Below are 25,498 nucleotides of genomic sequence, written 5' to 3' on the forward strand. Positions count from 1 at the left end.
AGTTTAACCCTTTCTGAATTTTGACATGGGGGAAACCTGAAGCTACAACCAAGTTCTTGCACAACAGATTCCTCACACAGTCTTCATATATATCTGTATCTATCTATCTATATATATAAATGAGTCCTATTAAAGGGTTATTTTGTCAATATCTAGAAGAGTTCTGTGTGGGCCAGAGTATAATTCTACTTCCCCTTTCCCCTGTATGTGGCTGTTGCCACCTTTGTACAAGCTGATCTTTTACTATGAAGTCTGTGTGCAAGTGCCAGATTAACTGAATGGAGCTGTCTAATACACATTTATAACCCTGGAAAGGGAAGGATGCCTTTCTTGTGTCCTGGTGTCAGTGATCTTTGGATGCCTGGATACTGATAACTGCAAAACTGCCAGCAATGTTTGGCAAGTGCCGTCAGAGAGACATTAACACGGAGACGATTTGAATTATGCCTGACAATGAGCTCTGTTAAGAGAATGAAACAGGAATAGCTCTAATCACTTAAAGACCAAGTAGTCTGCAAACAGGCTGCACAAACACATCACTGAAGATAGTTCATCTCCCTATTTATCAGCTGGTAATTACCAAATTCCAAGAGGCCCGATGCTCTTCTAGCTCTGGTTTCTAACATGTATCTACTCCCCTGAGCTCAGCCAACTAAGCTCCTGGTTGGCTCGCTTCTCCAGTGACCATTTGCTCATGGCATGTTAAATGAGCTGAGTATAATTCAAAACAGCACTTGTATCTCATGATAAACAGCCCTTCAGTTCAAGAACACAGTGTGGAATGGGTGGCCATTGCTTCTGAAACCAAGAAGAGAAGGGTTCCCCTAGCTCCAGGGCGAGAACCCACTTAGGCTGCGGATGGATGAGTCAGGGGAAGGAAGGTCCTGAGGAGATTGAACAGCTGCTTCATGGCTTCAACCAGCATGTTTAATCTCTATTTTGGAAGAGTTTACAACCTTAATTGCCAGCCTTCAAAGCCTGCCAGCCCTGGCTTGAGAATACACTCCTACTTGTTGCCTGCTGCTCACTCCATGCCCTCCCATGACAGAGGAGACCAACTGATCCGCACGTGGAGCAAGGACCAGGATCCCCTGGGCAGGGTTTCAGCTTTGTAGTGTGCAGATGGGGGACTGTTGTTTTGAAAGATGAGGAGAGATAAAGACCAGATGACCTACTGCACCTTCCCAGCCAAGTCAATTTATTTTGAGGGTTTTATGTGAAGGGTAACATATCATCTGCTTACAGCTCTTCCCGACTCCTCTGGCTTTCTTACACTGCCTCTTCCTAGGTAACTTAATTCAATATGCATACTGTTATTCTGGCCTGGCAACAGATTCCTGCTCAGCACCTTAACCAATTCCAAAACCAAATGAGCCAGTTTGGACTTATTCTGACCTGCCTTGGGCAGCACAGAGCATCCCTGGGGACTCCTCTGTCAAGTCTAAAAGCCAGTGAAATCACTGTGGCAGCACTCCCACTTACACACAGGCAGGAGAGTGGCTTATTCTGGGCTTTAGGATCACAGAAACCAAACTCCTACAGACCTTCTTGCCCTACCCGCAGTAAATCCTCAGCTATGAGTTTCAAATGTGTATTTCTTGTCAGGTAAGTAGTCTGTGAAAGGGACACAGAGGGACGTGGGTTGATGTAGCTGGTCCCCATCAGCTCTAATGCACCCCCTCAGAATAAACATTGGAAGGCTGCAGAGCAAAAATATTACCATCAGTTCCTTGAAGCATCACTTGTAAATTCTTTGCCTCCCCGAAGCCATCCTATCCACGAGTTTCCAGACTGCCTCTGCTCCAATACAAACATATTTAGCTGAAGAGAAGCTCTCTTTATAGACACTTTTCTCTTCTCCTGCCCTCAATTCATAAAGGTTTAAGCTCAGGTCAAGAACATTTGGCATTTCCCCATTTCATTGCTGCCTGGCTGTCAGCAGAGTTGTCTCGGTAGCACCTTTTGGACAGTGTCTGAAATTACCCAGCTCTCTCCATCTCTTTGTGTAAGAACTCTTTACAATACAGATCCCAGTGGCACCAAGATGTTTCTCAGTGAACAGAACACCCAGTCTATTTAGGTAGTTTCTCATATTTCCTTTCCTGGATCCTTTTGCTGATGATGCAGCAATACTCTCAAAGCTCAAGAGGCGAGCGCAGTCCCTGCTGCCCCATTTACCAGGCAGCTTCCTCTGACATTTCTGCCACTAACTTCCCCCCAGTTACCTTACTCCCATCCATCACCCACTCAGGGGTGACACTTGCCATGCTCTGTGTCTCCAAGTCACCCAGACACACTCACTTCTCCTCTTGCATGGCCATGGATCAGCTTTTGGCTTGGTAATATGCATCACAGACCATCCTTTGGCCAGTTATGCTTGGTAACAAGCAGGCTTCAGTGGGACTTAATTCGAGCTTCCAATCTGAGCTCCTGTAGTTAAGAATCAGGCCTATTTAAGCAGTATTAGCATTCCTGAAGCTTGCTAAGCTTAAATAAAACAATACCACTCAGGATACTTAGAGGCAGGGTGAGCTTTTGCTGAAGAGCTTCTGTTGAATGAGCTGTTCAAATGAACAACTTGCTCTGTCCCTCTGTGTATATGTAATGTGTTTTAAATCACCGACTCGCAGCGCATTGTTTGCTACTGTTCAAGGAAACAAATGATTTGCTTTTAACACAATCACTATCAGAAGTAAATTATTCAGCATTTGCTGCTTGGAAGTTAAGAAGCGAATCTGAATTCCTTTTTAGTTCCTTCCTCTTTTTTTATAATAGATATACAAGCTGCAGGGCACACTTTTATGCTCCTGTAGTCAAGATTTTTGTAGAATTGACTAATAATCTATTTTGCATATTTATAAACACTTTATTATTTATTAATAGAGCATTTCAGGAGTAAATTTATAATCCTGCCATGTGATCTCAGCCTTTCAGAGAAAAATGGTTGCTCGTGTCAAAGAGCTGGAAATTAGAGCCAGGGTAACAAAGAAGTGAGTGAGAATCTCTCATTAGTGTGAGAGCAAAGAGGCAAAGGCCTTTTGCAAGAATGAATCCGTGCACACAAGATGGCTCAAAACCCCCACGTTAGATGTCAAGCACAGAACACAGCACTCAGGATATGTCAATTCCCTGCTCTGCTTACTATAAACCTACAACATAGCACAGCCCTACAGCTGTATAAACACACTGCCCAACACAACCTGTGCTCTCTCCAAATTGCTGTTACTGCACTCAGCCACTCCATCCCAAGGTGTTTTAAGCTTCAGAAGCTTTGAAGGGAGTGCTGATGCCCTCCTTGGTGGATTCAAGCCTAAAGACCGAATACAGATGCCCTGTCACTACCCTACATCTCACCCCACTGATGTTGGAAATCACAGACCACTCAACCACTCCCAGTATCAAATCTGGATGTTTCAGGCATCCCATCTCCACCCCAGAGCATTAACAAACTGCTCAGAGACATGTCCCAGGAGCAAACAAATATATGCACACATATGGTTCTGATACCACCATTGTATTCACTTAAATACAAAACACTTTCTAGGTACTCAGAAAAAGCCCCTTACCTTCTTTAGGAAGCCCCTGGAGATCCATCCTTATTGAGACTGCTCAGCTCGTCTGGTCTCCACAAGCTCTTTACTACTGATCTCCTTGCACCACTTGCAGTGATTGCTCCACTTGTGCCCTTTCTCATTTTCTGGTCTTCACACCCCTCCCACCCCACCCCTTGCACCTCATCAAGTGACCCAATGCCTGCCAGGTACCTTTGTTGTTAGATCTCCTTCCACCCCAGTCCTCATCTGTCAGGCCCAGGTGGAGGAGGAAGCCCAATTAACAAGGCACAAGGCTATAGATCCACAACAGAGTTGGCAGCTTGAGTAAAGACATAGTTCTGGGATGAGGGGTTCTGAGTTATGCATGTTCCCCAAATCACAGCCCTTTACAAGGATGCTGAGGCTGTCCCGCTGCTCACACTGCGGCTGTGCTTCCCCCAGGGCACTGGTGGAACATAGAATTGTAGAATCATAGAATCAACTAGGTTGGAAGAGACCTTTAAGATCACCAAGTCCAACCTTTACCCCGGGACTGCCAAGTCCACTACTAAACCATGTCACTAAACCATGTCACTAATGAATTAATGTGAATACCAAGACCCTTCTCTAATGAGCCCCAGTGCTGCCTCAGGGCTTGTCAAGCACAGGAGGTCATCTCAGAATCAATCATAGAATCAACATGCTGGTTTTGGAAGCAGTGTGTCCAGAACTTCACAACACAAGGCAAAACCCTGCAACAGTGGTGTTGCACTCATTCCCTAGCCCTAGAAGATGCTTTTTCCTGGCTGCTTCCAGCCATAGAATGAATGACATTTGTTATCCCCATGCCAGGGCAGTGTTATTCACCCGGTTAACAGTGTGTCTGGGCTTGGCATTGCTACCCACTGGCTTTCTGCGAGGCTGAGCTTGCTGCTCATGCCAACCTGTGCAGCCTGAGCCACCAGAACACCCTCACAGAGCTCCATCTCTTAACCAGGGCTTCGCAGGTTGGACAGGACATTAACACCCTGCACAGGGGGCTGCAAAGCATAAATCTCCAAGAAATCTCAGGAACCACATCCAGCTCTTTTTCGATCTGGAGCTGGCAAAGCAAGGAGTGTGTACTGAGGTTTCACTTGGCAAGGGAGAGGTGATTAATGAGTCTGGCGCGTAAAAGCTTGGACAGAGAACTGAGGTGACCTGCCGGGCTCTTCAGCAGCAGAACAGGGCCCAAGGTGGGTCTCCTCCTGTCCTGGGGAGCTGCTGTGCAGTTTTCCCTGCACCGGTGGCATCAGGGGGCTGCTGCTGTGACAGGGCAGAAACCTCTGGAAGGTGATGTGTTCTGCACTCATTCGATTGTATTTTCCTGAAAGGAACTAGGAGAGTCTGGAGTTTTCTTTGATTTGAATTCCAGAGGAAGCAGAGCAATCCGGCTGTGCCTCTGCCTTCTGATGGGGAGCAGGTGGGGAAGAGCACAAGTAGAGGAGAGAAGGTGAATCGAGCCGTAGTTTGGCAGCGTACCCAAGTGTGGCAGCGTGTCATTGAGGACATTTAATTGTTCCCTGCAACTCAAATAATGTGGAAGGCATTAGTAATAGTAGCAGCTTCATTATGTTCCTTTTCTGATGCGCTGTCTAAAAAGCTGAAGTCTGAGGAAAGACATTTGGAAACCAGCATTTTAGGCTTCCTTTGGCATTTTGGTTTTTCTGCAGAACCTGAAAATACTTCAATGCAGCTTATTAAGGGCTAATATAATGTGTGCAAACAGGAAACCTGCGCACAGAATACAAATAACAAGTTTTTAGTAGGTGGGGTGTCAGTTGGTGATTGCAGTGCTGAAGAGCAGAGCTTCTGCCCCCCACATCTTTGACCCTCCCAATAACGCATGAGCTGCTAGAACAGAGACCAACAGCCTTTGTTAGGAGCTATTTTTAATTAGCACAGAGCAAAACACATCCTGTTGGCTTAGAAGCCTCGTTGGGATGGAGGTAGGAAGGTGCAAGGAACACGGCATGACTTGAAGAGCTGGAGAAGAATCTGTTCCTGCTGCCTTGGTCACAGTGGAGCTCAGCTCAGACCCTGCTGCTGCACATTTAACATGGCCAGTACATTAAATCATCTCACTCCATGGCTCCATCTGTCTATCCATCATATCCCACTGTCCAGCTCCCATCAATGGGGTGTTTGGAAATGCAGGGTGGCATCTCTGAGCACGCTGTGGGTCTCAGTACATGGACACGTTGTTTTGCTTTTTCGACTCTGCCCATCCAGCAGTAAAAAGCAAGAAGGATGGATCCTGCTCCTGCTGCTACCAACACAAGTGTGGAGCCACCCCACTGCTTGCAGGAATATTGATGCCTCATGTATATAAGACAGATTGATTTTCTTTTCACCCCAGTGCACAGAAGGGAGACACGCTAAAGAGACATTTTAATGGCATTGGGGGTAGTGGATAGATTGGTGGTTGCATGAGAGATTTTCACGTGAGATGCTGGGGTTTGTCACAGCTCAACTTCCTTTTCAGTCTGAAATGTTTGCATTGTCACTGGGTATTTACCATCACTGCTGTGATGAGTTTTCCTGGCGCTGGGGAGCACAGACTCACTGAGAAGGAAAAACTCAATGTAGCAGCAGCCTGGAGCTATAGGAGGTGAGAAAATCCTCTTGCGCATAAGACAAGAGGCTAAGCTGAGATTTCACAGCTTGCTGAGGCGTGGTCTTTGCAATGACCTACATTTGTACATGATACATGGGACCCAAACCTAAACAAGACATGATGAAAGAGCTGAGGAAGGGCAGAAGGGGTGTGTGGTTCCTGGGAAGGCTCTGGGAGGCTGCAGTGGTTGGAGCTGGACCGTCGGTGCTAGGATCAGTGCTGCACCAAGTGTGCTGGTGCTAAATCAAACCGAGGTGCCTGACCTGTTTCCCATCAGCCGGTAACAAGATGAAATCAGTGACAAATACATCTCTCCCTGGGCTGCCTCAGAAAGGATGGGAAGAAGAGAAAAGGAGCATCGATGATGATTTGTCCAATGCACCCGAGTCTTGAAATAAATAGTTCAGGAGATGTGAGGTTATTTGCGTTCCGCCACCTCTTCAAGCCGTGCTGTGTCCCTGGTGCCAGGCTATCCAGGGCTTGGAGACATGCCCTGGGTGAACATCATTGTCCTTTCAGATGTTACTGTGTCACTCAAAGGCCACCATGCACAGCTGGGTGACCTGGGTGGTTGTCAGCATGTAATAGCTAACAATACGCAGGAATGAAGGGGGTTTTCTCTATGCCTTGTCCCCAAAATGTAGCAGGATGCTCCTTTTTCTCCTTTCCCTCTTTTCTCACCCCATTCCTCCTCCTTCCTATTATTTTGTCTTTTCTTTCATGTTCAGCTTGTGGAAGGAGTTACTAATAGCAGTCTAGCACCGTTCAAAATGCCCTCCCAACCCTGTGGAACGTAGCAGGCATGTCACGGCTTTTCCTTTTTCCCTGTGCACAAAATCTAGCCAGTATTACTCATATTTTCTCAAGACTGAAGGTATTCTTGGTGTTGAGGTGACATGATGGATGGAGTGAAAACGAGGTCTGAAGGGATCAGTGAAATTGGCGCTTCTATAGAAGATGGATGAAGCATCCGAAGAATTCCCTTATTCACAAAAGCATTTGCCAGGTTGGGTTTTTTTTTTCCTCCCCAATGTGAAGGAAGAAGAAACATGGAGTGAACAGTCTGCCTCCAGTGAGGCCAAGGCCAGGGGCTGCCGTGCAGTGTGTGTGCCTTTGCTTGCCCCTGCCAGCTCCATTCGGCATATCAGAGAGGCAATAGGAATGATAAAATCCCTTTTGTTGTCCATCCTCCTCCTGTAAGGGGAAAATACAGACAATGCTGGTTGAATAGATACCTTTACACAGAGACCTGAGTTTGCTGTTGGCTTGGGCAGGGCATGGTTGCAGCCACATGTGCAGGACACGGCTGCTCTCAGCAGCATCTGGTCAGAACTTCCCTCCTTGGACATCCAGGCAAAGCAGGGCATTCATGTGTGCATTCCAGATTCAATCTGAAGCTAGGAAACACTGGCAAAAGGGGCTTATTTGGGACTGTGAATGTAGGTCATGCTGAAGATGAACAACCTACATTTCCCAGGTTTGAAACTGCAGAATAAAGTAACAGGCATCGAGCCCTGCGACCATCCCACTGCTGTCCCTGAGATGGAGGAAGCCAGCATCAAATGTCTGGAATAGTGAAGGAGATGGCCTGTTTTAGGGACAACTGAGATGCACTAGACTTGGAAATACAGTTTGTATTGGAAATACAGCCAATATTGACTTACTGAAAGGGCTGTGAGCATCCTGGAATAGCTGCTGGTAGAGGAATCACAGACACCTGGGGTGCTGGTACATCTCATCCTTTCAGCAATAATCAAGGCTCACTACTCTGGAAGAAGTTAAGTGGCTTGCCCTAGGTCAAGCAGGCCATTTTAACAGAGCTCTGTGAACCAGGCTCTCTAGGAAGCATGAATAAATGAGATCTGCTCCCCTCTTGAATCACAGCTCCGATTCCACCTATTGTCTCCAGGCCCATGTTCTGCACTACTGCTGCTCCTGCCTCTCCTCAGGCTCTCAAACACTGGCTTGAAAGGATTTGAAAAGATCCCAAACGAAGCTCGTTTGTTTATTCATTGGTACTTTACTGTCTTTTATAGGGTTATCTCAATTAGTTTGATCATCTCAATGTTCACCTATTTGCATGCTTCTCTGCACACCCTGCCCCCTGCAAAAAGTCTGCTAGTTAGGGTTTTGGAAGTGAAAACTGATCACAGACTCAGATACAGGAGCTGGAGCGGCAGGAAAAACCCAGCCCTTTGAAGCAATAGGAGGCTCAGAGGAGGATCACAGTGTTTTGCAGAGGTGTGCTCAGGTCACCACTGCAGCACGCTCACACGTCGCATGAGAGCTGGAGCTGCCATGCCCGGTCCAAAGGCATCCTCCTGGGTGCGTGTTTGATGTCGGAGAGATGGAGCACACTGGATGTCAGCCGGTGTGTGGAGGTCAAGAGGCAGGACACAAACAGTTTCTTGGCAGGATTGGGCAATTAGCAGCCCTTTTAGAATCCCCAGCAGCATGTGTGCTGCTACCTCCGTACTACCTGTGTAGTCTCATTGGTCTTAGCACTTGCAATGGCCAAAGCCTTAGTGGGCGATCAAGTATTAGATACCCTGCTCAGCTGTCTTGACATTAACTGAAGAATTATTAGTATAATAAGCATTTTACCTTGTTGTTTCAAGCCTCAGCACAGAACATTTTGTAGAATTTGACTGCAAATTTGGACCCTGTGGCTTTTGTCAAAACACTAAATGCTGAATTCTCCACTTCCCTTCCTTCTGACATCGCTAATGATAATAATCGTCCCCTCACAGCTGTTAATCCTCTTTGCAAAATGCTCTGCTGGCCTGAGTCTCCTCTGCCCTGCATATGCTGCAGTCATTTATATCAATTCAGTATGACCATGGAAATGACCTGGTGGGACTTTAAAGTGCTGTAAATGACCACAGAAGAGATGGGCACACACTGTTCAGGGATGGCTTCACCAGTTATTGAAGTCTGGTTGGTTTCGAGTTGGAGTCTGTCCTTTAGTGTGGGTATGGCACAGCCATGTCTCACTGTAAAGGGATATCTCAAGTGAGGAGAATCACAGCAGAAGGCACTTGCCAGAGCAAGGACCTCTCCTGAATCCTGTCTCAAAGACTCAGACATAATAACTTGACTTATTTTGTAAGATGAGCAAAATCCAGTCTGGTTGCTGTGTTAAAAACACACTCAAGCAAACAGAACCTGCAGGTGATGAGCCTGACCCCCTGCCTGAGATACTGGGATTCTTTACATCTATCTTCTCTTGATGTGCAGGTGTTAAGCCTCAGCTCATTTCATGCTCCTCTCTAAAATCATCTCTGAAGTGATGGGTCCCCTCAGACTCATACTAATATAATGATTGCGATGTCTCTGGGACAACCTTTGCAATGGGCACAGATTAATCAAGTACCAGTTATGGTGCAAATTTAACCTCACAAGAGAATGGCAAGACCTTGAATGCTCCCTTGTATAAGAGTAGCAGCGAGCTTTTATTTAATGTTCTCCAGCAATCTATCTCCAAGAGCTTTAACAAGGTGGGCTACTGTTTCTCTCCTCCTTTAGAAAATGAAGAGCAGCAGCAGACACTAAATTACCTCCTCAAGTTCACTCATTTGAAGGGCTGCCTGGTGCCACCAGGAGAAAAATTCCCATTAAATATACTTCTGATGAAATTTTCAATTGTGTGTGCTCGGAGTTTTCCATGGGAACAACATGATTTCTGCAGATGTTCTTGACGGAGAAAAACCCAAGCCACGACGAGACGATCCGACCTGCAAATTTCAGGCGTGTTTTCATCTAAGTCGTGGACCCCACAGCCCCACAGTGAAGTGTCGTGATTAGCAGAGGAGCACCAGGGCATGTTATAGCCAAAATGTGATGCCAGTGGGGCAACACTGTCAGTGTTGGGCAGCCTGAAAGCTTTTTAGTCTTTCTAAATGTCCCTATATGTGTATGTGTGTGGCTTTCTCTTCTGTGGGGATTGTCTTCATTCCCCAAGAAAGCAAACGCTGAGACACTGCAGTGGGAATGCTCTCCTCCTGCCTGGTGGGTAGGATGGGATTTAAGCTCCAAAGAGATGGATCACTCTGATTTTCCTGCTCACAGGTCCCCTCCCTTCTGCCACGAGTCTGTGCTCTTACAAAAGAACATATTTGTGTCCTGCCTTAAAGTTTTGAACCGTCCAAACACTGAGCTTCATGATAACCATTGAGGTGTCCAGAAGGAACCAGCTTTGCCTTGCGGTCTGTAGAGGTTTGCTAGTCCAGGTCTTTTGGTACAGCCTTTCCCCATTTCTCCCTCCTGGTTTATTACAGCCCTGAGCCCACTGCCAAGACTTGATTCTTTTTTTCATTAAGTGCCTTGCAGTCCATTTACCATTGAAAAAGCCTTATCGTAAATAATTAAAACTACAGCTGTCAAAATAAATGGCTGAAGCCCATTTTGGCATTGAAATACTGTTCATTTTGCTACGAAATAGTATCCCACCAGGTTGGGGGACACGGGGGGATTGTTTTTTTGTTGTGGTTGCACGCTTGCAGCCAGGAGCCTGTCAGTGCCCTGTGACCAGCAATGCATTTCCCAGCCGTTAGTTCAAATTAGAGTAGCTCTAATGACAAGTCCAATGGCAGCTCCAGCTTCTAATGGCTAAAAGGAAGGTGTGGACTGACCCTTCCCATAAGCGGAGCAGAACGGTTTATTTTGTCCCAGTTTCTGGAAAGAGGAACAGGCACAAAGCAGTTGTATAATGCTGTGTTTGGTTGGGTTTGCAGCCAGGAGGTCTGGGGCCAGAAGCGAGCATGTGGCTTTGGTTAGAGAAGCAGAAATGACAGCAAGAACCATCAAACTCCTGCGGTCTGGGGAGCTTGCAGCCTCCATGTGTTTTGCAGAATCTCCCCAGTGCACTTTCTTTCATTCCAGATCCACCTTTTCTTGATCTCTTCCCTCTAAAATAGAGCTAAGGAGATGTTTTTGCTGCAGTAAATACACATTGGGTTGGACAAATTCACCAGTGTGTGCAGGGAGGATTTGAAATGCATGCAGCAAGTGAAGGGCTTTGAGACGACAGGACTGGAGGTGGTAGGAGATTCCACTTGGGGCTCTGATCCCAGCAGAGTGTGAGAACAAGCTCTTAATATCTCCCAAACCTCCGGTTTCTCTTCCAGTCACTGAGCTTACCCCGAAGAGATTTTCCTACCTCATTTCTAACAGTGAAGGTCCTGATCCAGGAGCTGCAGCCACAGAGGAGATGAAAGGAAGTTATGGCTGAGAATGTGACGTGAACTCTGGGGAAAAGCTGAGCTTTGCAGGGATGGGGAATAGAAGTGCTATGAGCTGGAACAATGCTTTTTCACAGATCATGTGATATGTGGGGTTTTTGAAGTCACAGCTCTTGAACTTGAGATTATTTGAGATGCTCAGCTTTCATTAATACAACAAAAGCTGCAAGTTTCGAACCCTCATGGTTACAGGGAGAAAAAGGACTCTGAGAACCAGAGAAACATAACAAAATTAAAAATAGATGGCGTACAGAAACATTCCCACAGGTATTATCCCAAAATACTGTTGTGATTTAGGAGAAAGGTTGAGCTCTGGAGTTACCAGCTCCAGCGCTTGTACTTCCTTCCTGGGAGAGAGAAGCATCTTGAAACGTCAGAAGCCCTTCACAGGGATTTACCCTGTCCTCCCACTCCTACCCTGGGTTGCAATGACCCAGCCAGGGTCTGTCTCTGCCACATGCCTCTGTCTGGTGCCTGCTCCCTGCAAAGGATGCTTTGGTTGATATGATAAAAGGAGCAAAGCAGAGGTCCAGGAGCCAGGAAACCTGGGGTTTTCTCTCTGGCCCTGCCTCTAACTTGCCGCCTGATCTGCGGTGGGTCACTTAAATCAACCTACCCCAACACAATCACCCAAAACACCGCATGTGAGCGGTTGGTTTGTAGAAATACAGGTCACCCACCTCTGCTGAATACCAAGCTCTGTTTTTAAGTGCCTGGCTTTAGCTATGGAGATGACAGTAAACCCCTCCATGCCTCTGTTTTCCTTATCTGTGCAGCGAGGATAATAGCATTGGCTCATTGTCATAAATTGCATTGAGCCTTTCGTCTGAGGCGGGAGTGGATGTTTCTTAAAGAAAGAACCTCAGGCATTTGGAAGTGTAAGTCCTGGGGAAAATTGGTTTGCAATTAGTCAGATGACTTCTGAAATTATTTTCTCCCTGTATCTCCCTGCTGGAGCACGAGGTGTCATTTCTTGCACGTCACTATTGCTTTCACTCCAGAGCAGGAGCATTTGCTTGCTAAGCTGCTAAGCAAACCCTTCTCCGTTCCTGAAGACCTGGGGCTGGACCCATGTCTCATAGTTCCTTGTGCCCTCATGGAGTGATCTCTGGGCACTGCTGGCTTGTAGATGCTGCTTTTAGCCAGGAGCATCCCAAATCACGGCTGTTCTTGGATTTCTCCCCATTCACGGGTCGGGCTGTGCCCTTCGGGTGGCTTTAAATGCCACCTCCCCTGTGACTTGTTAAAGTGCTTCATCAGTGCCCATCTTCCTCTGCAGGGATGACCTTTAACTCATCTCTGCTGTTGCTACCTGACTCGGATCACCTCAGAAGAAAGGTTGCCATGGCGATTTCATATTCTGCTCAGCCAAAAAAATCCAGCTTCTGTATCTTATTAAATGCTCCCTCTCAAGAACCCTACGTGTGGAGAGCCAAGGCCAGGGGTTGCCTGTGCTCACTGTAGCGAGGAGTTTGTTCACCAGGAGTTTTCCCGCCAGCCGGAATGGCTGTTCCTTGCCCCTTTGCCAAGCCGAAGGGGATGTTTTTTTCCCATGTGAGGGTAGAAGCTGGGGGTTTAAAGCCATTAGCAGCACTATGAAAACACTCCTCTGCAAAATGTCAATCTGCCTTTTCAAGGGGATTTTCCACTGCTCTAATCTAAACTGCGCTGTCAAATGTCAGGAGCGGATGTGTAATGAGGATCAGTTGGGAGCCCTAATTGGATCGGTATTCAATGGGCTGCTTTTTTCCCTGGTTGTTGTTTTATCCTTGGGACTCTGTTTTCACAGGGATACTCGTTAAATTTTAGAAGCTAATCTCTGTTTAAACTATCAGCTCAGGGAACCTTGCTCCTTGGGGGCTGCTTGGAGCCACCAGTGCTTGAATTCACCTGGAAGACAGAGAGAAAACCACAGAACCATAGAATGGTTTGGGTTGGAAGGGACCTGAAATCTCATTCAGTTCCAACTCCCCGGCCATGAGCAGGGACACTTTCCACTAGACCAGGTTGTTCCAAGCTCTTGAACACTGCCAGGGATAAACCCATCGAGGATGCTTCTGCAGGAGCAGTGAGGACCATTTTGGGGTGTAGGCAGTTCTTGCTAAAAGCTAAGTAGCATACACAGTGAAAACTCAGGTCTAAAAGCACCAAGGTCATGGGAGTGATGGAGAAACGCAGGGAGTGCCCAGGGTTCCCTTCTCTGCTGAGAAATGTGAATACTCACAGGCATGAGGAAGGGGTCCAGCTCTCAGAGATGTCCACTGCATTTACCTCCAGCTGGACTGGGCAGCTACAGCCATAGGCAGCAGACCCCTGACTGCTTCTAAGACCATAAACTCATATAACCCCTTTAAAACAGCCAATGATGATGCCCTCATGCCCTGCAGCTGCCTCTCCTGGCCTCATTACCTCCTTTCCATCATGTGCCAGTGTTTCCCTGTCATTCCCTGTCAGAGGCAACAGGTGCTGCACGAGATGATTTTAGTGCTTCTGTCACCAAGCACAAAATGCGTCGTGCTCTATCATCTTGGAATCACGGCCAAAACCCCTCTGAGTCATCCAAACACCATCCCTGCCCAAATCCCAATGTCCTCTGCATCCCACCCCCTGGCACGTGGTCCTGCTCCCCATCCTCTGGCATTGCACTGCAGCCAGATGTAGCCGATGGGGAAACAGCCGCTCGGCAGATCCCTGTGGCAGCATGGAAGCCGCTCCCTGCACTTTATTGTCTCGTGCAGCACGTGCTTCCTAACAGGAAAACCTTTCCCAAAGGGTTTATTTCTCCATGTGAACTCAGTGTCCTGAAAGCTTTTATGCAAACTATTGTCCTTTGACTTTCTATCCCCCCCCCCCCCAACAATTTCAAGCGGATGATTTTTAAAGCATCCTGGTTTCCTATAGTTGTGCTTTTATTGAGTTTTTAATTAAAACCTTGGGAAGACCATAAAAGACACATCACAGATGCAACTGTTTCCATACCCCATTTCACATTAAACATAAATAACCACACACCCCTACAGAACCTCCTCTCTGCTGCCTTTGCCCTGCAGCACATGCAGAGCTCCAGGGGGTCCACGTTTTTAACAGATCCTTTGGCTAGGAGCTGGCTACACACATGTAACACCTCTCCATCCCTAATTGCATTTCATTTAACACATGCAATTACCAAAACGACTTCTTCCAAAAATAAACCACAGGATGTTCAGAGCTGCCTGGCTTCTCACATGGGTTTCAGCCAAGAAATTTATGCCCTCCTGGTCTCCCCTGGAAAGCCCAGGAGCAGGTTGGCATGCTTGCAAACCTGCCCCTTCTATAAAATCCCAAGAAAAGATGCCAGGAAGCCCGTACTTGAGGCAGGTGAGACACCCAGGTTACAAATCACAACGCCTGCCCAGTCATTTCTAGGCATTTGTTACGGTGTCTTAAGTCAGCAGCCTCGACAACTCCCCTGGTCTCCAGCCAGGAATAAAAGTGCTGAAGGAAATCAGGCCACAGCGATTTCCCCAAACCACAGAGCTAACATGCATGGTGATTAATTCTTTTAGCGGAAAGAGGGTTTTTTCCTGCTGTGAACTCTCCCAGGGGCTGACACAATAGCCCCTCTCCTTGGCGCTCATCCCGTGCCTTTAATCATGTGTCCCACACAGTTCTGTAGGAAGATTCGGCAGAAATCTGTCCCGCACGGTGCCTGAAATCGACCCGCTGAGGTCCATCCTTTGAATTGGAGATGTGACCTTCTGATGTGGTGGGTGAAATCACAGTCCTTTCGGGATTGGTGGAAGCTGCCTCTTGCCTGCAGCTAGGCCAGGATGTGTCCCACCACACGCTGGCTTCTCAATGCAAGGAACAGCACTGCATGCTAAGACTTGGACTCTTTGGGGGCTCATTATTCATTTTAAAGAAAAGAAAACATCCAAGTCCAGGGCTTGTGGTTAATATAGAGCTTGTAGGAGTTAAGTTCATTCTTCCCAGAGTTGTCTTAGTTATGGAAGAATTTCAAGAGTCCTTTCTACAGCTTCCTTGAATTTGTCATTGAAGGTTTCCTGAATTATGCTTGCAAACCTCCTTAAATCAGATCACAGATGGACCACAAATGCCATGTTATTGAAGTTGAAGGACACAGCATACTTTCTGGGGAATAATGCATTGCAGTAAGATGATACAGAATAACTAGGATGATTTTTGTTTTGTTTTCTTTTAACCATGTTTCCTTCAAAGCTTCCATCCACAACATAACATTCACCCACCCCCGTAACTAATTCATTATTTTACAGCAAGTAAAATCAAACAGGAGACAAATGACTGTTGTTTAGTGCCATTAGTTTCAATGGCTTTACACAATATTTGAGTCATTGGCTCGCCTCTTGCTTTGGAGGAATCCCAAATCTGGATGAATCTACACGCATTATAAACCATCCATGGGGCCAGGCCAGGCCTGCCTAGCAGATGGAGGTCCATATGCTTTGGCTCTGCACCCATATGGAACACTAATATGCAGTCCAGGAATAGAGCATGCCTCTTCTCCTCTTTACTAGCAATCTCAAATCCAAAGTCATTTTCAAACAGGAGCCGAGTTAAGCAAGTTCATATGGAACCTGTGCAGCAAGATGCTACAAGACTGATGGTCCAAGCACAATATTTCCCTTGCTCTGTGGTTCCTCTGAAGCCTAAATTGCACCATTCTCTAGAAAGCAGTGTATCAGGCTTTCCAGAGTGCTAGTTAAAAACCCCATTACATCCCTCCAATGTGCTTTAACCTTTGCTGCCTGGGTTGTGCAAGAACATGGAGTGCTTCATCTGCCCTCGCTGGAGGAGATCCTTGAAGCAACCAAACCAGCAAATAGCTGTGGCTATTGCACAACTCCTGGGAGGTTTTGTTTGCTGGAGGCACAGGATTAGTATCAGATGGCCTGCCACCATTTCAGCATAGAGGGACTTACTTAACTTTTATTGCTGGCTGCACTCCTCCAGCAGCACTGGCAGGTTTGTTCTGGCACTTTGAGGGGGGACAACAGCCCCAGCTGCTTTTTGGCATTGTCCTGGTGCCTAATCCTTGCTCAAACTCTGTGCTTTTCTCATCAAAAAAATGCAACAGTTACAGCTCAGCTCTGTTTTGGGCACAAGAGCAGTAAATTCAGTGCTTGCACTGTGCAATCTTTAAGGAGGTTGGCATCTCCCTGAAGATGGCATCTCCTTGGCCATCCCTGGCGTATGCCCTCCTTTTGCCCTGTGCCTTTTTTGAGGTGTTGGAGATAGCTGCTGCTGGCTGAGTGCTGAGGATTCTTATGCTAACCAAGAGGGAGATATTTCCATCCAGGCTATTTCTTCATGTTTATTCTCAGCTCATGCGCAAGGTCATGAGAGCATCACAGTGGGAAGGGTTGGTGGGTGCTGATTGCGCTTCTTGTAAAAGTGCTTGTAGATTTGCTTGGAGATGATGTTAAGCAGCTAAATGCATCTGCCTTCAGCTGGATTGTAAATGAAATTGGCATGTGATGGCTTTGCTCTTGCATCGGGCAAGGTTTGATGGAGCTGAACAGGTTATTTCCAGCTGGAAAAGGAGCTTATTGCTGAATGCCTTGATGTTGCTAATACTAGGAGAGAAGTCCATCTTCCTGGGAGTATGATTTCTTTTGGTTATCATTCAGACCTCTGTCCAAGGTCTTTCTCAGTCATTTCTTTACATACATGAGTGATGTGCAACTGTCTGGGGGCAGAAACAAGACATGTAGTCCATTCCCTCTCCAACCTGGAGCTTAAGCTGGGAGTGTTGCAGTATCCATGGTGAGATGACCCAACGTGGAGTTTGGACACAAGCCATCCCATGAGGGTACTGGAGGCGCAGAGGACACTTGCCAGCTTGTGGGTGCTCAGTTGTCTTCATATGGAAAAAATAAGATTAAATAGAAGTGAAGAAAAGGAAAGCTAGAAAGCATTTGATATAGTCAAAAGAGGGACCCCAAAGTGAAATTCTGCTGTCTGGTGCCAAGGACACCACATTTAGAGATGAAAATAGGCGTTAATAAACCATTCATAAATGTGAGAAGCCTAAAAAGAAAAGCAACCAAAACACTGAGAGAGCTGAAAAATGTGTGGTTTAACAAAGCATTCCACTGGAGACCATGGTGATGTGCCTGGTTTTACCTCCTGACGCTGAGGGGGACTCTGGAGCAAACCACTTCCCTGCCACCCCCTGTGGGTCTCAGAGCTTTAAGCTTTAATTTCCATAGTTTCAAGCCTCTCTAGCATGAAATTGGATCCTTTAAATCTTTAAAAGGACTGATGGTCAAAAAATAACATCTACATATCAAGATCTGTAGATGGCTCAACCTTTCTGAGACTGTTCTGCACAAAAAATTAAAACTGAATTCCATTGGGATCAACTGAAACCATTTATGTCTTTTAAGCGAGAGTGTGAAGTCCACAGTGCTCAGTGTTATTCTCAAGCAGTATCGAAACTGCAATGTAAAAATGCAAACAATTTTCATTACACCTTCAAAACAAAATGTTGTGTCTTCCTGGTTTGCAAGACTGGTGTCTTAAGGAATAAAAAAAGAAGATGATTCAGTAGTTTCTTGGCACTAAAATAAAACCCCCTCAGGCAGCTTGAAATAAATGAAAAAAGAAGTAATTTGATTCACAACGACTATTTGCATTTTGTTCACTAATTATCTGGGCTGTGACTGAAGCAGAGGATTGGTTATTGACCCTGCACCAAGCCCTGGCTGATGAAGCATTGAGGGGAAGCTGATTGTCCCTCCTCCATCCCATCATCCATCATTCAGTGGCTGGAAGGGAAGCAGTTCCTCTGCCAGCTCTGCCTGGGCGAGGGGCTGTGGATGCAGGAGGCAGCTGGGGTCTTGCACCGCAGCTCAGAGGAGCGGCTGCAACTCACCCAAGTCAGCTTTAAATAAGGCAGAGCAAGCATTAGTTATAAATGGTTTTGGCAGCAGAAGCCTGCAGACTCTGCAGCTTGACCAGAGGAGCCGTACTCCATGCAGTGCAAGATAAAAGCAAGATCTCCCCCAGGAAAGCAACGGCCACGTCACTGTAGATATATAGATACTGTTGTAGGAAGAACAAAACTGCTGTGCTGTTGCATTTCTCCTCTGCACAGCTCCGCATGGAGCAACTTTGCAGCACACACACAGAGCAACGAGCGTGGAATGAGCTGAATTAAACTTCTTGTCTGAATGATCCCTGTTCAGCCTGGGCAGATCTGTAATGACAGGTTCATTCACCAGGGACCAAACTCACTGAAGTAATCCAGGGGAGAGGAGAACAGGAGCAAGCAGCTCAGCAGCATTTGCGAGCGCAGTGGCTTCATGGCAGGGCTGGCTGTTAGCCCAGAGACAAAAAGAAGCATGTGGCAGATCTGAAGGCTGAGAGGTAACCAAGCAGACCATGGTTAAAAAGAAAAGCAGACCGGGCAGCTGTGCTTCTGGCCATGGTGTGGCTGTGCAAGACGACAAGACTTTTATCCACAAGCTGTTGTAAAGAGAAAATGCACCAGAGGCACATGGTGAGGAAAAGGACATTGGGTTTGGCCAGAATCACCCATTAGACTATTACCCCCAAAAACCACACTGGGAAACACAGCCCACGACTCTGGGCTTAGCCAGGTGGAGACTCAAGTTTGCCTCTATTTTTCAAGTTTAGGTCACTTGTCACCATCTGAAAGCCTTTTGGCACAAATATGCCTAACATATGGGATGGAGCTCCCCATCTCAGTGCCACCAGCATCACCAGTTTGGGCTGGCCTCACCGCTGCAGAGCGCAGCAGGATGGAGGAGCAAAGACCAAAGGGAGCTACTGCAGTTAAGTACATTCATGGTGCAACACATGCATCCCTGCTTGAATAGCATCAATACTCTTTTTGTTTCACTCTTGATGACAGGAGAGCCTTAATTGGGCATGAAGAAATTCATCAAGCAGCAGCCCGGTGTGGCGTCAGGTCCCCACAGCATCTGGCAGCCGCCGTGCTGCTGCCCTGCAGCTGATCAACGGCTGTGGCCTGCCCCAAAATAGCCCAGGTATCATCCACCTACCACTAGCACTTCTGCTGCCTGTGCAGAGCAGAAGGTAGACCTGAAACTCCTCTCCTGCTGCTCCTGAACAGCACATGGGCTTTACAGCTTGCCGAATTGCAGGCGTTTGGGCTTGGTGGAGCCAGGTCCCAGCTATTTTCTGGAAATAGAGATGATAAAGTACATTTCCTACCTGAGGAACTGCTCAGAGAACCAGACCGAAGGACTTTACACAGCTCACTAAAGCGAGGAGAAATTTCTAGGCGTTTTTGTGCATATAAACTCAGCAGGGACCAACCTGCATGGCAGCAAAGTGAAATGGGAGCTCAGCCATTGATTTCGATAGCTGCAGGGTCTTGGCTCTCGGTTTAATGTATTTTTAAAGCAGGGGTGAGCAGGACCCACTCTGGAAATAGAAACATCACCAGCAATTTCATCTCCCTGAATAATTTGCCTCTAACTTGCCTGTGCTTTGATCCAGCAGCTGCTTCAAGGGCACTAGAATATTCCTTCTCCCATCCCTTTTTCACCCCACTTGTGCTGCTGCTGGATTCAGCTCAGTACTCTTTGTAGGGACAGGGAAGACGTCCTGGTGGCTTCCGATGTCCCCTGACAGAGCACTGACATCCACCCAAGATGGGCAAATAAGCCCAGCCTTCCCCTCTCCTTCAGTAGCAAAGGAGATTTCAGGGTCTGTCATTTAATCTCACGGCATTTTATGGTCTTGCCCCCCTTCTCACCCTTCTAGTCCATAAAAATAAATACAAAATAAACATAAACCCCTGCACATTTATTTCATTTGTTGTATTTTTATTTAAAAAGAAGGTTTGCTAACAGCAATCAGTACCGTGCCCAGGCCCCTCAGTACAACAGTTGGCTTTAGCAGTCCCTGCGGCTTCGTCCCTGCTCTGTCCCTCCTCTGTGCCGGGGACAAACCAGGGAATTATCCAGCTTTAACAAGCACTCCTGAATCACGGGAAGCTCCTTGGGATTGCAGACTACTTCCACCCTGCAGTTTTACTCTATCTCCTCCTGTCTCAGGACACCCTAACAGCTTACGCAGAGGTTCACAGCTAGGTTGAGCTTTATCGTGTAATGAAACTCAAGCAAAAATGATAATTAAAAAAGTGCCAGGTTTTAAGGAAATACATAAAGGAAATCATTTTCTGGAGTTGGAAAGAAACATCCCCTCGGTGGCAGATTAGCCCACATTTATCCACTATAATGTTGCTTATACCTTAATCTTAGGCATCTTCATCTGACACTAATTAGCAGGCTGGAGGCTCCTACGGGTACAGTAGCTTCTACATCCCAAAACATGAAAGCGAGCTGTTCCCTTTACCGCTTGAAACACTCTGTTTTTAAAGAGACAACGTCAAGTATTTCAGCCCCAAACTGTACACTTTTTAACCTGCAAAACACAGCTGTAGGAGGAGGCACAAAGGTGATGATACCCAGCCAGGAAAGCACTGCAGTGTGTGTCTGAGGCTTGCCTGTGTAGTGTTATTTATTCTCCCACAAATTAAACCCAAACTGCACTCACTGAACCCCGGACTCACCTGCATCCTGGCACTGAGTGCTAATTAGGAGACAAACAGAGCAGGCTACAGAAGCAGAAAATTAAACAGGCTAATCAGATCAATCTAGTTGCTTCCTTCAAAACCCCCAAAACTTAGAGAAAAGCAAACGTGGTTATAAAAGCTTCTTTGTATTTTGGGCTCTCTCTGAAATGGGAAAAGATTATTTCTTTGACATTCAGCACTAGGCAAGCATCCCACCAAGATCCATCTGACATCCTATTTAGCTGTTCAGAGTAAGAGCTAATCAAAGCTTGAAAGAAAGGACAGAGCAAAACTTCAGGACTACAGTGCTGTGTTCTGGTTCTTGGTGGAGAAACTAAGAATAAATTATTTAGACTTGACAAAGACCCTTGAAGTCCTGTGGTCTTTCTGCTTGGCTGGGTCTCAGGCCTATCACTAGTATTTCAGTGGTTATTTCTGGAGGGGGAGAGAAGGCAGGCTGCTTAGCAGGTAGCATTTGAAAATTAAGAGCTAGATGTACTTATGGTTTTCACGAGCCCTGACAGATGTTAGGTGTCTTTGACTGTGGCACAGTAAGACACTTAATACTAATGGTGCCGGTTTGCAGCAGCGAACCTCCTCTCTGCCACATTCCAGCATCTTGGCTCCTTTATAAATTACTCCTTAGAAAAGGACGAAAAAAATACATGCTCAGCATCCTCCTCACTATCCGCCCAGCTCAACACCAATGTGCCTGTTCTCCAGAAGCCCTCACCTCTCCTCTCTGAGCAAATATCACTGGGATCTGCTTAGCGCTGCTCCCCACCACCTCCTGAAGATCAAGCTGCAGCCCTGGAGGCTTCACCTTCGTCTCTCTGGAGGCTGTGCTCAGCCTCGTAGTCCGTGTTTTGGATGGAACTGTGCACCACTGCCGGGCACTGGTCCCTGCTGGGCAGGAGACAGGTCCTGCTTGGTTCCATGGGCAGTCCCTTGGCTGTGAGAGCCACCAACAAACCTTCCCTGCCCACCCCGCTCCCTGCCCCTTCCCCTCCCCGCCACGAGCACGGGGCCAAGAACACGCCTTGCTGCAGAGCACCGGCGTCCTTGGCCAAACAAACTAACTACCAACCTTGGACCAGTCACGACAAACGGCTTAACGTTTACCCATCACCTAACATACCCTCAAAAACCAAGGCCATCTTCACACCTTTCGGACGTAGGGCGAGCCCAGCAAGCCCACGGCAAGGGGTCTCGCCCAGGCCAGTCACGCCAGATGCTCCAGCATCTCTCCTGCCCCTTCCTTGGTGAACACCAAACAGTTATAATACTCAGGTCAATATATATAGGTACCACGTATATATATTTGTGTCGCTGTTCTGCGCATTAACAAAGACAACCAACCCCACCAGGCACCACTTGTCCTTTCTGCCCCCTCCCCTTCCTCCCGTGGCTGTGCAGGAACGTGGCCAGGGACCACCCTACGTGGCCCCATCACACTCCCCCACAGTCAGCTTCAAGGCTCCCTGCTGGTGCAGCGTCTTTAAGGCTTTGAACTCCAAGGGCATGGTGTGCGGGCTGGCCTGCGAGGTGTAGCCGTACTTCAGGCTGTCGTAGTAGTGGTACTTGACTGGGTTCTGGTTCTGGTCCAGGGGAAAGGGCCAGAAGCCGTAGAGATAGATCTGGTTGCAGAAGCGAGTGGCTAAGGTGTACATGAGGAGGCCGGTGGTGGGTCGCTTGATATGCACCTTGTTCGTTAGCCAGTACCTACAAAGGGAGAGTAAAGGGTGTTATTTCCCCTGCACACGTGTCTTGCATTTTCTCCCTCCAGCCTCTGACTGAGATATATTGGTGATTCAAAGTGAGAGGTTGCTGACTAGCAGAAGAGTTCTCCATGCCGAGAAAAAGCCTCTCCAGGGATTGCTTCATGAATAAGCATCCTCCTGCTCTCTGTCTTGCAGTTACATCACACGTGTTGCTATGGCATTGAAGCATCTCATGCCTTGGCAATCCTTTATGAAAAACAAATCGCTTGCAACAGTGGCCTTCAGTACTTCAGCCTACAATTATCTTCCAATCAACCCAGGAGATCAATATCACAGACCAAACCATCCACATGTCAAGCAGATTCCAGCAACCCCTCGAAGCAGACACATTCATACACACATGCTGACAATTTCCATTGATGAATGAAGATTTTTACTCTGACAGTAAACACAATAGGGCTGTAAAATCATTTGCCTTGAAATAAAGGGTCACCAGGCTGAAAGAGCTAAAACACACTGCTGTGTTCCCATTAACCCAGTGATTGCTGCTGTGATCCTGGACCAAAACATATCACCACACTCCGCAACATCAGTTCATGAGACACAATATGGAATACTGCAGTATATAATATGTGATACGGGGGTCAGCAGTGCTCGCTGCTGAGAAGTGGGTTAGTTTTTATGAGGAGAAGGACAGAGTGATGCACGAGCAGAAACAGCATCAGCAGTTGTATTTTGGGCTGCTGATAAAAGTTACTGCAGCATCAACATCCTGAAAGAAGATGTTCCCAGCACCCACTGCTTATTGCACTGGCAACTTATGTGGTTTGCTCAGCAGAAAAACACTGTCAGAGGAGCAAAATCAGAAACAAAAAGGTTTGGGGAGGTAGATGTCCCCTCCAGGGTGCATGTCTGATGCCAGTGCTGCCCCACAGCAGGCAGGGCTAATGCGGGCAGCACATCCCGTTGCTGCCCGTTCAAACCCATGGATTATCTTTAATAGATATTTCAAAGGGCCTGGGTTTAGATTCAGCCTACAATCATCCTCCAATCAACCCAGGAGATCAATATCATAGACCAAACCACTGAAGCACTTGGGATAAAAGGTGAGGAAGTGGAGCAGAGCATGTGGCATTCGTGTGCTCTTTCCAGAGGTTTGGGATGCTGAACAGGGATGTGGAGCCCTGGAAATTGTTGCTCCTCATTCGCATTTTCTGCTGGGCTACTGAGGGTCTGGTGCTCAGACAGAGGGAACCCTTGGGAAACCTGAGCCTTAATCCTGCAAATTAGCTTTTCACGAAAGCCATTAAAATTTAGCAACCAAAGCACAAAATGTACTTGCTTGTTCTCAGCCAGATAAGAGAAAAATTGACTTTTCTGGGAAATCAAATTCTGAAGGCAGAGTGGCTGCCTGGGCATGTGCAGGAAGGTCGCAGCAGGGTTTATCAGGGTTCCAAACCCCAAGGGTATCCAAGTGCCTGAAGCTTTAGCAAAGGATGAGTATGATGTTTTGGGAAGGAGGTCTCCTTGCCTGACTCATCTTGGTATCCAGCATGAAAAAGGAGCAAGAAACAGGGAAAACCAGTATCTCATAGGCACTGCATCAGTATTTTCTGGGCTTGTCCAGCCATATGGGTTGCACTATAGGGGCACAGCAAAGCTCACTGTGGTATCAAGGCAACCTTTTCCCACATGTAGCCATAAAACAGCCTCCTTGATGAGTTTATGGGTAAGCACATTAGACCCCTGGTGTGCAGAGAGAGATGGGAGATTATCACAACCATTTAACGCTGTGAATTAGGGTATCCTCATACAGCAGGGAAACTACCTGGGAAGAACTGTCAAGCCACATTAACCGGCTGGCTTTGGGGGAAGACAACTGTCTGGGCTTGTTTTGCAGCTGCTTAGCCTTAAATTCTCCTTTTATCAATTTACCAGCTGGAGATACTGGTGACCTTACACCTGCCCAAAATATTAACTTTTGGGTTTTGCTGAGAGGCTGTAAAAACTCTATGAACGTACAATGACCTTGCCAGCACGATGAAGTGACCCTAGCAAATGGGTACAGGACATTCATGTGACCACCAATTTTTCAAGCGTATCTATGATGACAAAACCAACCTGGATCAAACACAGAAGCACCCTACAGAAGCACACTGTCTTCTGCAACCCAGCATGCACAAACAGCCTTACCAAGACCAACAAAGCATGTGCAACTGGTACCCAAAAGCAGCCCTACCAACACCAACCCAGCGTATCCACCTCAGCACACACAGCTAGTGAGCACTCACTTGGTAATTCTGGGGTGGGAACAATGACAATTCAGTTTCTTATAATAAAAAGTAAAAACCTGGCTCTTTTATCTGTATTTCCCTCTATTGCAGGCATGGTATGGTGAAAATGAGAAGGATGATAAACCTTGCTCCTACAGCATCATAAATTCTCGCTGATGGCTGCAGCTTTGGGAGGGGGTGATGGACTCCACGCTGTCCCATCCCACACACACAGATGACATACACAATATATACTGCCCAAACCATAACACAGGTCATGCCACAGCACTTGCAATTTGTTTCCTGCACAGCGAAGGTGGGAAATCCTCCGGTGAGGTCTGGGGAATACTGTTTTAAATGACTGGTTCGTGATAGGAGTGTGGGAGCTATGCAGGAAGATCTCCCTCTTCCCTCTCCCACCACTGGCCAACTGAGACAGTGGCCACATTCCTGGTACAGGAAAGAACAGCTGGGGATGGAAATAAA

General features: G+C 47.0%; 1 protein-coding gene across 1 annotated transcript in view; it reads right to left on the reverse strand.

Annotated features, from left to right (window-relative positions):
• Positions 1 to 20,245: 20,245 nt before the first annotated feature.
• ST8SIA2 (ST8 alpha-N-acetyl-neuraminide alpha-2,8-sialyltransferase 2) overlaps positions 20,246 to 25,498 on the reverse strand; it is a 32,849-nt gene continuing 27,596 nt past the window's right edge. Inside the window, exon 6 of the mRNA XM_030497147.1 lies at positions 20,246 to 22,740. Coding sequence (XP_030353007.1) covers positions 22,455 to 22,740 — 286 coding nt within the window. The 3' untranslated portion in view covers positions 20,246 to 22,454. The remainder of the gene's footprint in view (positions 22,741 to 25,498) is intronic.

This window comes from Strigops habroptila, chromosome 9 (genome assembly GCF_004027225.2).
Source record: "Strigops habroptila isolate Jane chromosome 9, bStrHab1.2.pri, whole genome shotgun sequence".
In the NCBI taxonomy this organism is placed as follows: Eukaryota; Metazoa; Chordata; class Aves; order Psittaciformes; family Psittacidae; genus Strigops; species Strigops habroptila.